The sequence below is a fragment of the Pogoniulus pusillus genome, chromosome Z (genome assembly GCF_015220805.1).
Source record: "Pogoniulus pusillus isolate bPogPus1 chromosome Z, bPogPus1.pri, whole genome shotgun sequence".
In the NCBI taxonomy this organism is placed as follows: Eukaryota; Metazoa; Chordata; class Aves; order Piciformes; family Lybiidae; genus Pogoniulus; species Pogoniulus pusillus.
In genome coordinates, this window is record NC_087309.1 from 111,452,099 (window position 1) to 111,468,775 (window position 16,677).

Sequence of the window (16,677 nt, forward strand, 5' to 3'; positions counted from 1 at the left end):
GTGATTGGCATTGGAATGGGCTGCCCAGGGAGGTGGTGGAGTCACTGTCCCTGGAGGTGTTCAAGAAAAGACTGGGTGAGGCACTTGGTGCCATGGTCTAGTTGACTGGCTAGGGCTGGGTGCTAGGTTGGACTGGCTGATCTTGGAGGTCTCTTCCAACCTGGTTGATTCTATGATTCTATGATTCTGTGTTGAACATGTTGGCTGCTGATGCCTCTACTCACCTGACATAAACCACAATCACAGATTCATTGATCACACTCAAAGGTCATCTTGTCCAACCCCCCTGTAGTGAGCGGGGCTACCTCCAGCTAGAGCAGGTTGCCCAGGGCCACATCAAGTCTGAATCCTATATGAGCATGAAGCAGTCTGCCATCTCTACAGCTAATTGCCTCTTAAATCCAAAGTGGTATTTATGGTTGCAATGGTAGCGCCCATATATGGCCTTAAACCAACTTAGCTATATGTCAGCCAAGAAAAACATTACTCCATGTGGCCCTACACACACATTCAATGGTTCAGAAAGAGACAAAAAATCAACATATCAGAGCACACAGCAGGGAAACACATAAGGTAGTTTAATAACAATCCATTTTTTAACTTCCAGTCCCATATGTGCAAACACTTCCCTAAACCTTACTTTAGGCACTGATTCCATAAGGCTGCTGTCTGCTTCTGATTTCCTTGAGGAATGGCAAGCCTTGCTATGGCTGGGTGCTAGGTTGGACTGGATGATCTTGGAGGTCTCCTCCAACCTGGTTAATTCTAAGATTCTATCAAGCTCTGAGATCATGCCTACAAGAAAGAAATGAGGGCACTACCCCAAACATAAGGATTTTTGTGTATTCTTTGCAAAGGTGCCCTCTCTGGTGCTTCCCTAAAAGACAGGCCTAACCTGAGAGCAAGGAAGTAGTTTCAATTATGTGGATGTAAGCTACTCTACTGCTAAAAGATGATCACAGAATCACAGAATTGTTGAGGCTGTAAAAGACCTCTGAGATCATCAGGTGCAGCCTACAACCTAACACCACCACATCGGCACCAAGTGCCACATCCAATCTTTTCTTAAACATCTCCAGGGATAGTGACTCCATCATCTCCTTGGGCAGTCCATTCCAGTGCCTACTCACCCTTTCCATGAGGAAGCGCTTCCTAATATATCCAACCTAACCCTCCCCTGGCACAGCTTCAGACCATGCCCTCTTGTCCTGTCACCATTTGCCTGGGAGAAAAGCCTGAACCCCACCTGACTATAACTTCTTTTTAGGTAGTTGTAGAGTGATAGGGTCCCTTCTAAGCCTCCTCTTCTCCAAGCTGAGCACCCCCAGCTCTCTCAGTCTCTCAACATCAGACTTTCCTTCCAGCCCCCTCCCCAGTCTCATCACTAAATGACCTGGCAACTGCTGAATACTCAAGATGATAAAGTTTGCAGAAATGTGAAGAAAGACTAGAGCTTCCTGAAGAAGAACTCCAGCCATCCTTTTTTCTCTTGTTAGATGGAGGAGGATCCACAGTGACCTTACTGCGGCCTTCCAGTATCTGAAGGGGGCCTACAAAAAAGCTGAGGAAGGACTTTTCAGGATGTCAGGGAGTGACAAGACTAGGGGGAATGGAGCAAAGCTGGAAATGGGTAGGTTCAGACTGGATATGAGGAGGAAGTTGTACAGCATGAGAGAGGTGAGAGCCTGGAATGGGTTGCTCAAGGAGGTGGCTGAGGCCCTGTCTCTGGAGGTGTCTGAGGTCAGGCTGGATGAGGCTGTGGCCAGCCTGATCTAGGGTAGGGTGTCCCTGCCCATGGGAACTAGATGATCCTTGTGGTCCCTTCCAACCCTGACTCATTCTATGGTTCTAAGATCCTATGATTCTATTGATGATAAGGAGTCTACTCAAGGTCACTGGGAGACTTGGATCAGACTTCTAATAAAACAAGCTTTGAAAACAATGCATTTAAATAATATATTCTGGTGGAATTACATTACTGGCTTGTTTTCCCAGACCTGATCTCCATATGGGAATTCAAATGTTAAATGCTAATGTAACAGTTTAAATACTACAGGCATCACCAAGGCATGCTCATTAGTTTGATTATGGAGTGCTAAAGTGCTGCTAAACAAAATCCAGCTGTATTATTTCCAGCAACAGCAACTCTTGAGTTGCTGCCTTCCAGATGGTGGTGATAAAAGACTGTACCAAGAAATTGTGTTTAAAGAAATGAGACCTTGTAGTGGCCTTCCAGTATCTGAAAAGAGCCTACGTGAAGGCTGGGTAGGGACTACTTACAAGGTCTTTTGATGACAGGAAGAGGGGTAATGAGTTTAGACTGGCAGAGGGGAGATTGAAACTGAAGGTTAGTAAGAAGTTCTTTCCAGTGAGGGTGGTGAGACACTGGCACAGATTGCCCAGAGAGGTTGTGCTGCTCCCTCCCTGGAGGTGTTCAAGGCCAGGGAGCCCCTGTACCCTGGCTTGGAATACCAAACTGGGGGGCTTGACCGAGACACTTGGAGGTTGTGCAGCCACTCAGCAAGACATGGACAGACAGAGCTGGGCACAGAGGAACCTAATGAGGTTCAACAAGGATGAGTGCAGAGTCCTGCACCAGCATAGGATGGGAGGTAATCTGCTAGGAAGCAGCTCTGTGGAGAAGGACCTGGGAGTCCTGGTGGACAAGAAGCTATCCCATTGGATAGCAATGTGCCCTTGTGGCCAGAAGGGCCAATAGGATCCTGGGAGGCATTAAGAGGAGTGTGGCCAGCAGATCCACAGAGGTTCTCCTTCCCCTTTACTTTGCCCTGGTGAGACCTCACCTGGAGTACTGCCTCCAGTTTTGGGCTTCCCAGTTCAGAAGGGACAGGGATCTACCTGACAGAGTCCAAGGTAGGGCTATGAAGATGATGAAGGGGCTGGAGCACTGCCCTGTGAGAAGAGGCTGAAGGACCTGGGGCTGTTTGGTCTGGTGAAGACTTAGAGGGGATCTAAACAATGTTCATAAATATCTAAGGGCTGGGGCTCAAGAGGGAGGGGACAAACCCTTCTCAGCCACACCCTGTGATAGGACAAGGGGCACAGGAAATTCCACCATTACTGTAAGGGTCACAGAGCACTGCAACAGGCTGCCCAGAGAGATTGTGGAGTCTCCTTCTCTGGAGACTTTCAAGACCTGTCTGGATGCATTCCTGTGTTACCTGTGCTAGATTCTAAGGTCCTGCTCTGGCAGCTGGGTAGGATTCAATCTCTGGATGTCCCTTCCAGCCCCTATCATTTTGTGATTCTGTGATCTCTGGAGGTCCCATCCAATCCCTACCCATGCTGTGCTCTAGCAGAATGTTGAAATAGCTGCTGTAACAACACACTTAATTTCCTCTTCAAGTGTGGTTCCCATAGTCCTTTCCTGAGCTCAAGCCTTAGGAGCATGTTCATCTCACTGTGACCTCCGAGTTTGAAGACAGTGAAAACTCCAGTGCATGCTCGTCTGGGCTTGCACATGCTCTTCAGTACGAATACTTGTGCTTACACTCTGAGTACAGCAGCTGATGATGATGAAGAGGACAGGAGGCCCTCTGAAAACCCACAAAGCAGCTTCCACTGCTTTCAGCACACAGATGGCTGACTGGGTAGCTGTGTCTCATCACTAGAAGGAAAACGCAGAAATGTTTATGTATTCTCAATTACAGAAGAGCCCCCTCCACACCCCTTTTAGCATTTGGAACCATTTGGGCCCACCAGTGAAAGCAGCTGTACTGAAACTCAAACCATCTGACTACTACTACTGATGTTGGAGGGGCAATGGCTCAACTTCCAAGCCTTTGACTTTCCTGTAGCTGACATAATGTTTCCTCTTCTCCTGCACCTCCCATAGACTGCCTGTTCACTTTTCCACTAATTGCAAGCCTGCTCAGGGCACTCCTACAACCAAGAACAGGTTACAGCTGTTCTCATCTTGCCCCTATCTCCAATCTCCTAAGGAGAGATGGCACCAAATTGGGTGGGAGTGTTCATCTGTTCAAAAGCAGGAAGGCTCTGCAAGAGAGACATGGACAGGCTGGATCTATGGGCAGCAGTCATTTGTATGAGGTTCCACAAGGCCAAGTGCCAGGTCCTGCATTTGAGTCACACCAACCCCACGCAGCACTACAGGCCTGGGGCAAAGAGGCTGTAAAGCTACTTGGCAAATGAAGACCTGGGGAGCTGGATGAGAGCCATCTGAACATGAGCCAGCAGTGTACTCTGGTGGCCAGGGAAGGGCCAGCAGTATCCTGGCTCATATCAGAAGTAGTGTGGTCAGTAGGACTAAGGAAGTGATCATGCCCTTGTACTCAGGCACTGGTGAGGATACACCTTAAATAATTCATTCACTTTTTGGTCTCCCCATTACAAAGACACTGAGCTTCTGAAGCATGTCCAGAGAAGGGCAGCAAAGCTGGTGAAGGGTCTGGAGAACAAGTTCTATGAGGAGCAGCTAAGGGAAGTGTGATTGCTTAGTCTGGAGAAGAGGAGGATGAGAGGTGACCTTACTGCTCTCTACAGCTACCTGAAAGGAGGCTGTAGTGAAGGGGAGGGTTGGTCACTTCTCCCTCATATGAAGTGACAGAACAAGAGGAAATGGCCCCGAGTTGTGCCAGGGCAAGTTTAGACTGGATATCAGGAAAATTTCTTAACTGAAGAGTGATCAGGCACTGGAATAGGCTGCCCAGGGAAGTGGTTAGGCTGTGCTGCCATCCAACAAGATCTGGACAGGCTGCACAGCTGGGTGAAGGCAAACCTCATGAAGTTCACTATGGACATGTGCAGGGTCCTGCACCTAGTGAAGAATAATAGGCACCAGTACAGGTTGGGGCTGTCCTGCTGGAAAGCAGCTCCAGGGAGAAAGACCCTGGAGTGCTGGTGGGCAGCAAGTTCTGCATGGGCCAGCAAGCAATGTGCCCTTGTGGCCAAGAGAGCCAATGGCAGCCTGAGGTGCATCATGGAAGTGTGTCCAGCAGGTCTGGAGAGGTTCTTCTCTCCCTCTACTCTGCCCTGGTGAGACCCATCTGGAATACTGTGTCCAGTTTTGGGCTCCCCAGTTCAGGAAAGACAGGGATCTGCTGGAGAGAGTCTAGCAGAGAGTAATAAGGGTGACTGGAGGACTTAAGCATCTCCCCTACAAAGAGAGACTGAGAGCCCTGGGGCTGTTTAGTCTGGAGGAGGCTGAGAGGAGATCTGATCAATGTGTACAAATATCTGAGGGGTGGGGGTCAAGTGCCTGGGGCCAATCTCTTTTGGGTGATCAGCAGCAATAAGCCAAGGAGCAACAGCTACAAACTGGAACAGAGAAGGTTTCACCTCAACATGAGAAGAAGCTTCTATACAGTGAGGGAGACAGAGCGCTGGAACAGGCTGTCCAGAGAGGCTGTGGAGCCTTCTTCTCTGGAGGCTTTCAAGACCTGCCTGGATGCATTCCTGTGTGGACTGCCCCGGGTGACCCTGCTTTGGCAAGGGGGTTGGACTCAATGATCTCTGGAGGTCCTTTCCAACCTCTAACATTCTGTGATTCTGTGGTGGAGTCACTGTCCCTGGAGGTGTTAAGAAGAAACAACATGTAGATACAGCATTTCAGGTTTGATGGCCATGATGGTGTTACACCAATGATTGAACTTGCTGATCTTAGAGGTCTTTTCCAATCACTATGAGTCTACGGCAAGAAGTAATGCTTTTAAACTTAAAGAGGGTTAAACTAGATACAATAAATATTTAGAGTTCTCATAATGACAGTGGTGAAACACTTGAATAGGTTGTCCAGAGAGGTGGTAGAATCCTCCTCCCTGGAAACATCCAAGGTTAGGTAGGATGAGACTCTGAGCAACCCCATGTAGCTACCAACATCCTTCCTCACTGTGGAAATGCTGGATTGAAAGGATCCTTCCAACCTAAAGAATTCAATGATTCCTTGTTCCTCCTTCTGATATCTTGGTAAACCCATGATTCTCAGACACAGATCCAGCCTTCCTCCTCCCAAAATCGGCACAGACACTCTAGTTTTCCTCCTGTTCTCATTTCCCTTCTACTTCCATCTCCAGGTTCAGTTCCTTTATCCTGCTGCCTTTATTGTTTTACTCCCATACAGTTTCAGGACCTATTCTCACCTGCAGGACCCAGCTTCCTTGCACCCATTCCAAAGAATCCAAACATTCACCCTCCCTCCCACTTCTGCAGGGAATTATTGGTGAGCTTCAATCCATTAATTCTCTGTCTGCAATGGTAAAAAAGTGATAGGTGAAGGTGGGACCCCCATACAAACTCTATACTTTGGTAGGCAATAGGTGTGATCTCTGTGAGGAAGCATAAACAATCACAGACCCAGGATTTTCAGAGATGAAAGAGCATTAAAAGACAGAAGCAGTACCAAGAAAAGTTGTTTTTTGTAAAAGGCAAGCTGTTAACCAGCATCTACCCTCCTCACACACAAAACAAGATTCTAACCATGGGAAGTAAAATTATCTGCAGAAAAGCAAGTGCATGCAGTCAGGAAGACTGGAAATGAAGCCATGTCAAGTGGTGGCATCAGCTAGCAAAGAGTGCTCTTCACTGTACAGCTGTGCACAGCATAGCAATGCTCTGTAACACCTTCTATATTCAGCTCTAAAAGGAAGAGCCAAGAGGGATGCATTAGACAAAACAGGACGTTTTGCTCTTTAACAGGAACAGCTCGCCGACTCCTAGGCAGGCACTGCTTGCAGCAGCTCTCCCAGTCCTAGCACAGTCCCTCCCCATGCACCCACATGATGCTTTCAAGGTGATGCAGGATGTCTTTCTGAGACACACAGACTGCATCTTCTTCCCCTGGGACTGGACTATAAGGCACTTATACCATATTCCTCATCTGCAAAGGCCATACAGCCCAGAAGCAAACAGCTTCTGGCCTCAACTGAAAGCACTCATGCTGACACAGCATGCTAGGAAGTAAGAACACAGGTGTGATCTTCAGAAAAGTCACATCACTGCCTAGATGCCAACTTTAGCCTCTAAAACTTCCAGGACTAGCAGGAAAAAAAAGCCAGGCTGCAGCAGGTGTGCATGCATGTCTATCTATAGGAACACTTCTGGAGCAGACAGGTATGGGTGAGGAGTGTGCACACCCTGCCTTGGAGCATGCCAGTCTCCACTTGGACAGCTCTCCTTCTTCTCCCAAGTACCCTTAAGTGGTGGCAGAAATTCTCCAGGCTGGTGAGTCAGGAACCAGCCAGCCAAGTGTAAGCCAGCTCCAACCCTCTGCTTCCCTCCTCCTTCCCATCTTGCTTACACTGATAAGCACAGAACAAGGCAGGAAACACTCTCAGTGTCCTGTTCAATATATTTATTAATGATTTGGACCAGGGGATTGAGTCCAGCATCACTAAGTTTGCAAATGACACCAAGCTAGGAGCAGGTGTTGATCTGTTGGAGGGTAGGGTTCAGGGGTGACCTCACTGCTGTCTACAACTACCTGAAGGGAGGCTGTAGCCAGGTGGGGTTGGTCTCTTCTGCCAGGCAGACAGCAAGAGAAGAGGGGGACACAGTCTCAAGTTGTGCCAAGGGAGGTCTAGGCTGGATGTTAGGAGGAAGTTGTTGGCAGAGAGAGTGATTGGCATTGGAATGGGCTGCCCAGGGAGGTGGTGGAGTCACTGTCCCTGGAGGTGTTCAAGAAAAGCCTGGATGAGGCACTTAGTGCCATGGTCTGGTTGACTGTCTAGGGCTGGGTGCTAGGTTGGACTGGATGATCTTGGAGGTCTCTTCCAACCTGGTTGATTCTATGATTCTATTCTGTGCACTTCTCTGTCCTCGGCAGTAAAGCAAGAAGTAGTTTCTCCTATGAAGTACTTTGTTCACAGGAATGAAACAACACGAAGTTATTTGCTTGTGTCAGTTTACAGCCACAGTAGTTGTTAGCACACCTTAAGCACTCTTAAATGTTAGGTCTTCAGATTAAAAAACACACACCCTTGTTGGAGGTCGGAGACCGGTGCGGCGAGAGATCGGGGCACTGAGAGTCGACTCTGTGGCTTCTGCGCAGCAGTGCAATTTATTAGGGCGATACAGCGACCTTTATAGCCCCCAAAGGGGGTGTAGACAATTGACTTAGTTCAAGATTGGTACAAGTGGAGGATACAGATTGGCTCCAGGTTAAGTGTAAGGCAGAGATAGGTTAACTTACAGTAAACACCTTAAGGATCCCACCCAGGGGGGGTGGCCAGAGTCAGCCCCCTGGGCTGTGCCCACCTCAGAGGCGGGCAGATTCCACCCCCTGACAGCTGTGCGTGGGTTGCTCATAGTTGCAGGCTCAGGCCCCTGGGAGCCTCAAGGCTCCAAGGACACTTCTCATCACAGGGTCTGATGTTTACCTTTCATGCTCCGCTGCGGGAGGAAGCTTCCCACAATACCCCCTTCTTTTCTTTTGAGCAACCCACGTTTGATTTTAAACGAGCTGTGCTCAGTGGGAGCGCAGGTCAATGGTGCTAAAGTAAAGAGAATACATTTGTTAAGAATTTTGCTAGTGACAACAATCTGGCAAACCAGCCACCCAAGCTTAGCTAATGATCCCAAAAGCTATTTCTGCAAGCGACAGTGAGTCAAATGTTCAAAAACCCAAAAGTCCAGACGAGCATCACAGCTTCTGGAGGGTGCAAGTCTGTCACGTCTTCATTAGCTCACTATGGTAGCCGATGTTGTGGGCGAGTGAATTGTCCAGTATCTCTCCATAGCTTTAAGTTCACTTCATACTTTTCAGAGATCTTGATGTTCCCAGTGCAGTCCTCGGCTATGAGCTACGTCTGACGATTGTGCTTAAGAACTACCAACCCCCAAATATAATACAAGAGTGCGTCTTAGATGTTGCTTTCAGGCTATTCTGCTTAGGCCTTTTCCCACAGCTCTCAATTCACTTCAAGAATTTGGAGCAGTGTTTTTTCATCCCTTGCAGGGCCCTTGCAAGAGATAAAGAAATCACTTGCCAACTTATGCCAATTTTAAGTGGGCTTTGGCCTTCACCAAAGGGACCAGACCGAATCTATTCCATTAAGCTACAATCATTGAAGCTCATGAAAATACCCAAATTCATTAGTCAAGATCCAATGCCTTATAATCCAAATACTCATGATCATCATCTCTATGACTCTCCCAAGATCTTACCACAATTCTGCCATCTGAGCAGGATTTTCTGCTCACTTCATAAAAGGACAAACCAATCATATTCAAGTTGGTATCCACCTTAGGGCCTGTACAGACAGGTGATAAAGCATAATATGAACATATTCAATACCTAAGCTGATAAATCCACTGATCTTACTTGTGTGATGTGTCCAAAAAGGCTGTAGTGCTTCTCCATGCCTCTCTTCTTATTTTACTAGCTCCTCTTCCACCTCGCCCCCTTTTCCTTTTTTTTTTTTTTTTTTTTTTTTTTTTATATAAAAGACAAAATTCTACATTTCTATACGTTAAAGAAAAAAAAATCATATAACTATAATACTGTCTTAACTTACAAACCTAGTAGAAGAGGAAAAGAAAAAAGGTGTGTGAGTGAGTGTGTAAAAGAGAATATGGTACCATATTATCTTTAGTATAGAAAAAGGTGAATAGGGACTTATAAGTATAAAATATGATGCCTTACCATAGTATATCAGTATAATATCTATCAAAAGCTAATTATGTTCTATCATGATTGCCTAAGAATTACTACATTATTAACATTATCCTAAAAATTCAATATTATTAATAAGCATCAGTACCTTATCCAACAAATGTCCAAAATACAAAATATATTATAATTAAAGTCAAAAATAACGGTAAAATTCCAGAGTCCAACATAGTCATCAAGACCCCAGTCTATATCTTGAGAATTCAACCAGGCTGTGTTTGCTGAAGAGCACCCATAACTTGCATTTGTTCGTTAATAGCTCGAAGGTCATGTAATAGGCGAAATTTTCCTGACCTTTTTGGTATTACAAAAATTGGGGTGTTCCATGGGCTGGTTGAAGGTACAATATGGCCTGCAGCAAGTTGTTCTTCGACGAGCTTGTGTGCTTCTTGCAGCCGTTCCTTTCGCAGCGGCCACTGATCTATCCAGATCGGTGTACTAGAAAGCCACTGGAGTTTGATTATGGGCGGCTGCCGTCCAGTGGCCGCTGCTGAAAAATTACCTGCGGAGTAGTCATCACGACTCCCATCTGTGTCATGACATCCCTACCAATCAGCGCATTTACACCTTGCGGGAGAGGTGCGATGGTTGCAAAGACGTGGCCTGTCCTGTCATCTATGGTTATACTGATTCGCTGTGAGCTTGTCAGAGTCCGAGATACTCCACCAACACCTTCAATACCGTCTTTAGCTGGGCCTGCTGGCCAGTGCGAGGGCCAGGCAGGTATGGAAAAAATGGTTATATCGGCACCTGTATCTAGGAGAACGTCCATGGTTATTGTGTCCTGACCATTACTAATGATAGCTGATGCAAGTGGTCGTCTATTCAGGGACAGGGTCAGCATGGCTAGGCCACCCGTAGATCCAAAACCCTGATCTCCTCTTTGTGGCAAGGCGCGGCCCTGGGCCACGTCCTGCAGCAGGTTGGTCAGGGGCGTTTGGAGTTGGCGGCGCTGGTTGCTGGGGCGCTGCTGGCTGCGTCGGAGTGTTTGAAGTTGGCGGCGCTGGTTGCTGGAGCGCTGCTGGCTGCGTCGGAGTGTTTGGAGTTAGCGGCGCTGGTTGCTTCGGCACTGCGGACAGCATCGGAACAGTAGATGCACTGGGGAGAGTCATCAAAGGCACCACCGTGCCTGGAGAAATTTTCAGGTCGGAAAAGAGAGAGCTAGCTGGGGTAACCATTGCCTCTAGTGGTCTCTCCCCCCGAGTGTCCAAGCCGTCAGCAAGCCGTGCTGCTGCTGTAGCTGCAAGGGTCTGTTCCAGTCTGTATTTCTTCAAGCAATTGATGACATCACGCCATTGCTTCTGTACGCTTTTGGCTGTTTTGTCACCGTCAATAGCCTGGTCAAAAATAGTATCGCCACAGCGGCGCCATTCAGATTCATCAAAAAGAGAGTCTGAAGTTTGAAAGTGTCCTCTTACTAGTCCATATGCTACTAAGGAAGTCAATTTTTTCTTTGACATGGAAACTCCTCGCTTTTCCAAAAAGTTCAAGAGGAGAGAAATTGCTACTTGTTTATCCAAAAGTGCTTGTGAGGTCGGTTTGCCAGCTCCCCAAAGGGAGTCACCAATACTTTGAAAAAACCGCGGAAGAAGGGAGGGGCGGCTGGGAGGTTCCATGGTAACGGCAAGGTTCCGTAAGCGCGCGGAAGAAGAGAAAAAAAAGGAAGGAAGGAAGGGGGGGGGGGGGGGGGGGGGGGGGGGGGGGGGTGGTGCGTTTGCCTTCCGGCGGCAACTGCCCTGGGGGGATCTGACTATGCACGATCACTGCCCCCAGAAGTGCCCATCTATATGGTCACACCTGTCGTCACACCAGCTGCCGTTATTAAAATTTTTGCCCCCATATTTATGGGCGGCGACTCTTCTCTTTTTTTTTTTTTTTTTTTTTTTTTTTTCTTTTTTAATAAACGCCTATCTATATAGGCCGTCCATATCGGCAGACACCTTTCCCTTGGTTAGTAACGGGTTTAACGAGGGGGAAGAAAAAAAAGAAAAAAAAGGAAAAAAAAGGAAAAATAGAAAGAAAGAAAAAAAAGGAAAAAAGAGAGAAAAAAAAGGAGACGTGTTTCCCCAGCAGGGGGTATAGTAGCGTCCGATCTCTTGCGTTTCCACCAGCTCCTTTTATGTGGAAGCCTCTATATCCTTCGTGGCCGGAGGAGGCGGGGGGGGGGGGGGGGGGGGGGGGGGGGAAGCGGCCTGGCGGTTCTCTTCGCGGCCTGGAGGTGGGGGGGGGAAGCGGCCCTGGCGGCGGTTTTCTTCGCGGCCCGACGGTGGGGGGGAAGCGGCCTGGCGGCGGTAGTCTTCGCGGCCCGGCGGTGGGGGGAAGCGGCCCGGCGGCGGTTTTCTTCGCGGCCCGGCGGGTGGGGGGGGAGCGGCCTGGCGGCGGTTTTCTTCGCGGCCTGGAGGTGGGGGGGAAGCAGCCTGGCGGTTCTCTTCGCGGCCCGGCGGTGGGAGGGAAGCGGCCCTGGCGGCGGTAGTCTTCGCGGCCCGGCGGTGGGGGGGGAAGCGGCCTGGCGGCGGTAGTCTTCGCGGCCCAACGGTGGGGGGGGAGCGGCCCGGCGGCGGTTTTCTTCGCGGCCCGGCGGTGGGGGGGGGAGCGGCCTTGCCGTCTTCTCCTCGGCCTAGCGGTGGGGGGGGGGAGCGGCCTTGCCGTCTTCTCCTCGGCCTGGCGGTGGGGGGGGAAGCGGCCTGGCCGTCTTCTCCTCGGCCTAGCGGTGGGGGGGGAAGCGGCCTGGCCGTCTTCTCCTCGGCCTAGCGGTGGGGGGGGAAGCGGCCTGGCCGTCTTCTCCTCGGCCTAGCGGTGGGGGGGGAGCGGCCTGGCCGTCTTCTCCTCGGCCTAGCGGTGGGGGGGGAAGCGGCCTGGCCGTCTTCTCCGCGGCCTGGCGGTGGGGGCCCGGGGTGCGGGTCTTCCGTACCTGGAGTTGTCCGGAGGTTCAATCGGTGTGTTCGGGCGCCATCTGTTGGAGGTCGGAGACCGGTGCGGCGAGAGATCGGGGCACTGAGAGTCGACTCTGTGGCTTCTGCGCAGCAGTGCAATTTATTAGGGCGATACAGCGACCTTTATAGCCCCCAAAGGGGGTGTAGACAATTGACTTAGTTCAAGATTGGTACAAGTGGAGGATACAGATTGGCTCCAGGTTAAGTGTAAGGCAGAGATAGGTTAACTTACAGTAAACACCTTAAGGATCCCACCCAGGGGGGGTGGCCAGAGTCAGCCCCCTGGGCTGTGCCCACCTCAGAGGCGGGCAGATTCCACCCCCTGACAGCTGTGCGTGGGTTGCTCATAGTTGCAGGCTCAGGCCCCTGGGAGCCTCAAGGCTCCAAGGACACTTCTCATCACAGGGTCTGATGTTTACCTTTCATGCTCCGCTGCGGGAGGAAGCTTCCCACACACCCTCAATTTGACAAAAATCTGAGCAGACACCACAGTCACAGCTCTGTAAGCCCTCGACAGGAGTGCTGCAAGAGACAGCTGCAGATCAGATGGGGATTAAATTTTAGCTACACTAAGAACATCTTTGCCCAGGATCTCAGGCAGCAAGGGAATCACGCTGATGCCCACTTAAGTCCTCCCAGGATAATGCAAATGACATTACATTGTCAGCAAGGAATTTCTAGAGTAGACCCTATTTAGGAAATGAGAACCAGCCTCTGTTAAGACAGCAGCCACTTTGTGCGGTAGGGAGAGATAAAGGCTTTCAAACTAAGGTCAGTGATAGAGATTTGAGTAAGGGGCTATCTATTCTTGGTGTAAAAGCCTCCGTTATATCATATTTACCCCACAGAATTCTGATTAAAGAAGGGATTTCACACAATGATGGGAGCAGAAGGAAATGGAGAGGAATACCTCTTTCTCCATCACATACTTTGCTTTGGTTTTGATCTATCACAATCCTAAACCAGACTGAACTAAGAGTCTCAAGCCTGCCCTTGCCACAGGACCAAGTATGTTTTTCTGCAGTTAAACTGCTTCTACCTTGTCTTACTAACACTGACAGCCTCTCCCTCTCAGGACTGTCTACTATCTGCCACTTTTTGTGACTCTGAAGGCCAGTAGAAGAAAAACGTGCTTGTGCATGGGTAACGGTGGGGTACAAAAGGCATCATCCTGAAAATGATCTTTTTCTTTCCAGCCATGTGTCCTTACTGTATTTTGCAGATTGCCTGACATAGAAATACACAGAACAAAGTGCTATGTGCGCCACTGCACAGTAATTAAGGACACATCTTAACATGCAAGGCAGTTTTCACACCACAGAACTGGTAAATTCATCTTTCCATCTGGAGCTTTAAACAGCAACCAACCACTTTGATTTCATGGCCTTTCAACCACTCCCTTCTACTTTAACATGATTTCTATTGTGAACCCTTAGAAGAAGCTTTAGTATTAGGAAATGCTTGGTTACAACTGTGCTAATTTGAAGCTAGCTAGAATGTTTTGGGGAGAAGAATTAGATTATAGGCTGTGAAAGGGAAACGACGGTGATGTCTACTGCACTCATAGGCTTGCTGAGAGGTATAAGAACATGAATGTAAATATAGATAACAGACGCTGTCTGGGCTTTGGGCTGCATCTCTCTAACCTAGCCTGCTGTCTTTGCGACTAATCCATCTGCTTCCTAAGCCCTCTGGCTGACCCTCCCATCTTCCTTGGGCATAAGGCAACATCTTTGGTAAGGTAGAGGGTGGGAGGAAGGGTGGCTGAGAGCCCCTCATGGGGACTCAGGTTTCTGGGAGGGCTGCTGTGTTTCTGTATTACCTTTTACCTTGTCTATTTCTGTCTATAGCTGTTGTATTGTAACTATCTGCTTTTATATTGTACTAAGATGTAAGTATAAAGCTTCAGTCAATTTCCAGAGCTGCTGAGTCTAGTCTGGGTGATTTCCAAAGTGGGGGGATGGGGACGGGTAACACCCAAACCATCACAACAACTTTGTATGTCAGTGTACTTGCCATCCCAGACTTTTGCAGTGGTTCAGAAACAGTATTTACACCCTAGGGTATTTATTAAGCACATAATTTCAAAGCTGTGACATTCAGGCTTAGGTTCATTCTGTGGAAGATAACACTGCAGGCAGTCAGGAGGCAGGTAAGACAAGCTAATAAATTGCAATCTCTCAGAGATATGAATCTTTCAGTAACCTAATTCGTGACACAGCCACACATGCAGATGCATTTAAATGACCTTTTTAAGTAGCCTTCCAGTTTCACTGTTAAGGTTTCAGCAAAGTCAAAGCATGTACAAGGTCTCATACAGCTTCTTTCATCCGTGCTGTCACTGTCCACTTCTAGATGTCTTATGTGTTTTTCCTTGCTACATCATGTCCTTGTGCTAGGCCAATTCAAGCAACTACAGAGCGTTTCACATTCCTGTTCTGCAGGACACTTGTTTACACTCCTGAAGGATACACTGATTTGCCTTTAGACATTTGTTTGCACATTCAATTTTTTTTTTTTTGTTGTTGTTTCCATACACAGCCAAATTCTTACTATGTTTCCCAGTTGCCCTACTCTGGAATTCTTGCATCATGGAATATCCACCCTTTCCTCCCAGCATTTAAATGTCTGCAGGTTGCAATGCCTGACCTTGGCTGCCTGACAGTCTGCATTCGCAGCACACACATGAATAATTCTGTCTGATAATTATCGACATCGTCACTGACATGATGAGCAAACATTGGGACATACCACATCCATGTACTAGGACGTGCTAAGAGGAAAGTTTGTGTGTTCAGCTCAGTAATTACTGAACTTGGTTTTAATCTGTCCAACAGGTGAACTTTGGCATCCTTGTTTTTTCAGTAAGTTCACATGCCAGCATACTTAGTGCAGAACTGCTACACTGTCCTGCATATGCAACAGACCCCAAAAGCAAACTTACCTGTTCCTTTTCCTGACCAGATAAATCTGCTGTCATAGGCAAGCAATAAGGCAGAGATAACTTCTGCTCCTCTACCCATGCGGTTTCAACACTGCTTTCCTATTCTTAAGTTTGAAACATCTGACCCTCAGAGATGCCGAATATGTAATTTTCCTCCCCAAGGCCTATGAAACAGACCCAGGAGGAATTTCACCACTGCTCCAGAATACATTTTGCTCCATCCCAGTCTAGCTGCGGCACTTCCCGATGTGCTCTTCTACATCACACACACACCCCTGCCTACCCCATCCTGCCCTTCCCCTACCATCACCCAACATGCCTCGGACCCCACCGGTCACAAAGAGATGCGTGGGTCGAAGTCGCAACCAGAGAAGCAAGTTCAAGAGGTAAAGGTTCTTATTCGGTCCCTAAGGCACGGCCAGGCTGAGGCTTCTCTGAGATGTGCAAGTAGAGCTGAGTCCTGCTGCTCCAAGGATGAGGGGATGGATCCGACAGGGCACCGGGGCAGCCCTACAGCTGCCCTGGCTGTTTCTAGGAAGCGACAGGAGGCGGTTTGGGCTCCGGCTCCTGTCACACTCTCGTCTCTCGGCAGCCGCCGCACCCAGAACTGCTCTCTGGAGCTCCTGCCCAGGAAGGCAGAAGAGACAGGGCTGTTTGCCCTGCCTAGGGAGCTCCGCGGTGCGGGGAGGCACTGCCCTGCAGACTGCGCGGCGGCAGCGGCTCGCCGTGGAGGAGGAAGCCGGACGGCCGGCGGGCCCTCGGCCGGGCCGGGGTGTCCCCCCTCCCCCGCCCCGCACTCACCATGGCGTTCGAACAGTTCAGCAGGCACACACAGGCCAGCAAGAACCAGCGCCGCCGGTAAGTCTTGAACTGGGCCAGCCGCCCCAGGCCGCTTTCCCCTAGCAGGCTGGCTGCCTCAGTACCTTCCATCGCGGCGCCGCACGTCAGGGCACGGCACAGCAAGGCACGACACGACACGACACGACACGACACGGCACGGCGCGGCGCGGCACGGCACGGCACGGCACGGCGCGGCACGGCACGGCACGGCACGGCACGGCCCCGCCCGGCCCCGCCCCGCCGCGTTCGCCGGCCTCCCCAGGGCGGCCCCGACGTACCCTCACACTGCTGCACGGCACGGCACGGCGCGGCAC

The 16,677-nt window shown here is 49.5% G+C and overlaps 1 protein-coding gene across 2 annotated transcripts in view; it reads right to left on the minus strand.

Moving 5' to 3' along the window:
• Window positions 1-16,467, minus strand: part of SLC49A3 (solute carrier family 49 member 3) — a 50,661-nt gene extending 34,194 nt beyond the window's left edge. For both annotated transcript variants that reach the window (XM_064140433.1, XM_064140432.1), the window contains exon 1: window positions 16,325-16,467. In XM_064140433.1, the coding sequence (XP_063996503.1) occupies window positions 16,325-16,453 (129 nt within the window). In that variant the 5' untranslated portion in view covers window positions 16,454-16,467. The remainder of the gene's footprint in view (window positions 1-16,324) is intronic.
• Between the last annotated feature and the right edge of the window lie 210 nt (window positions 16,468-16,677).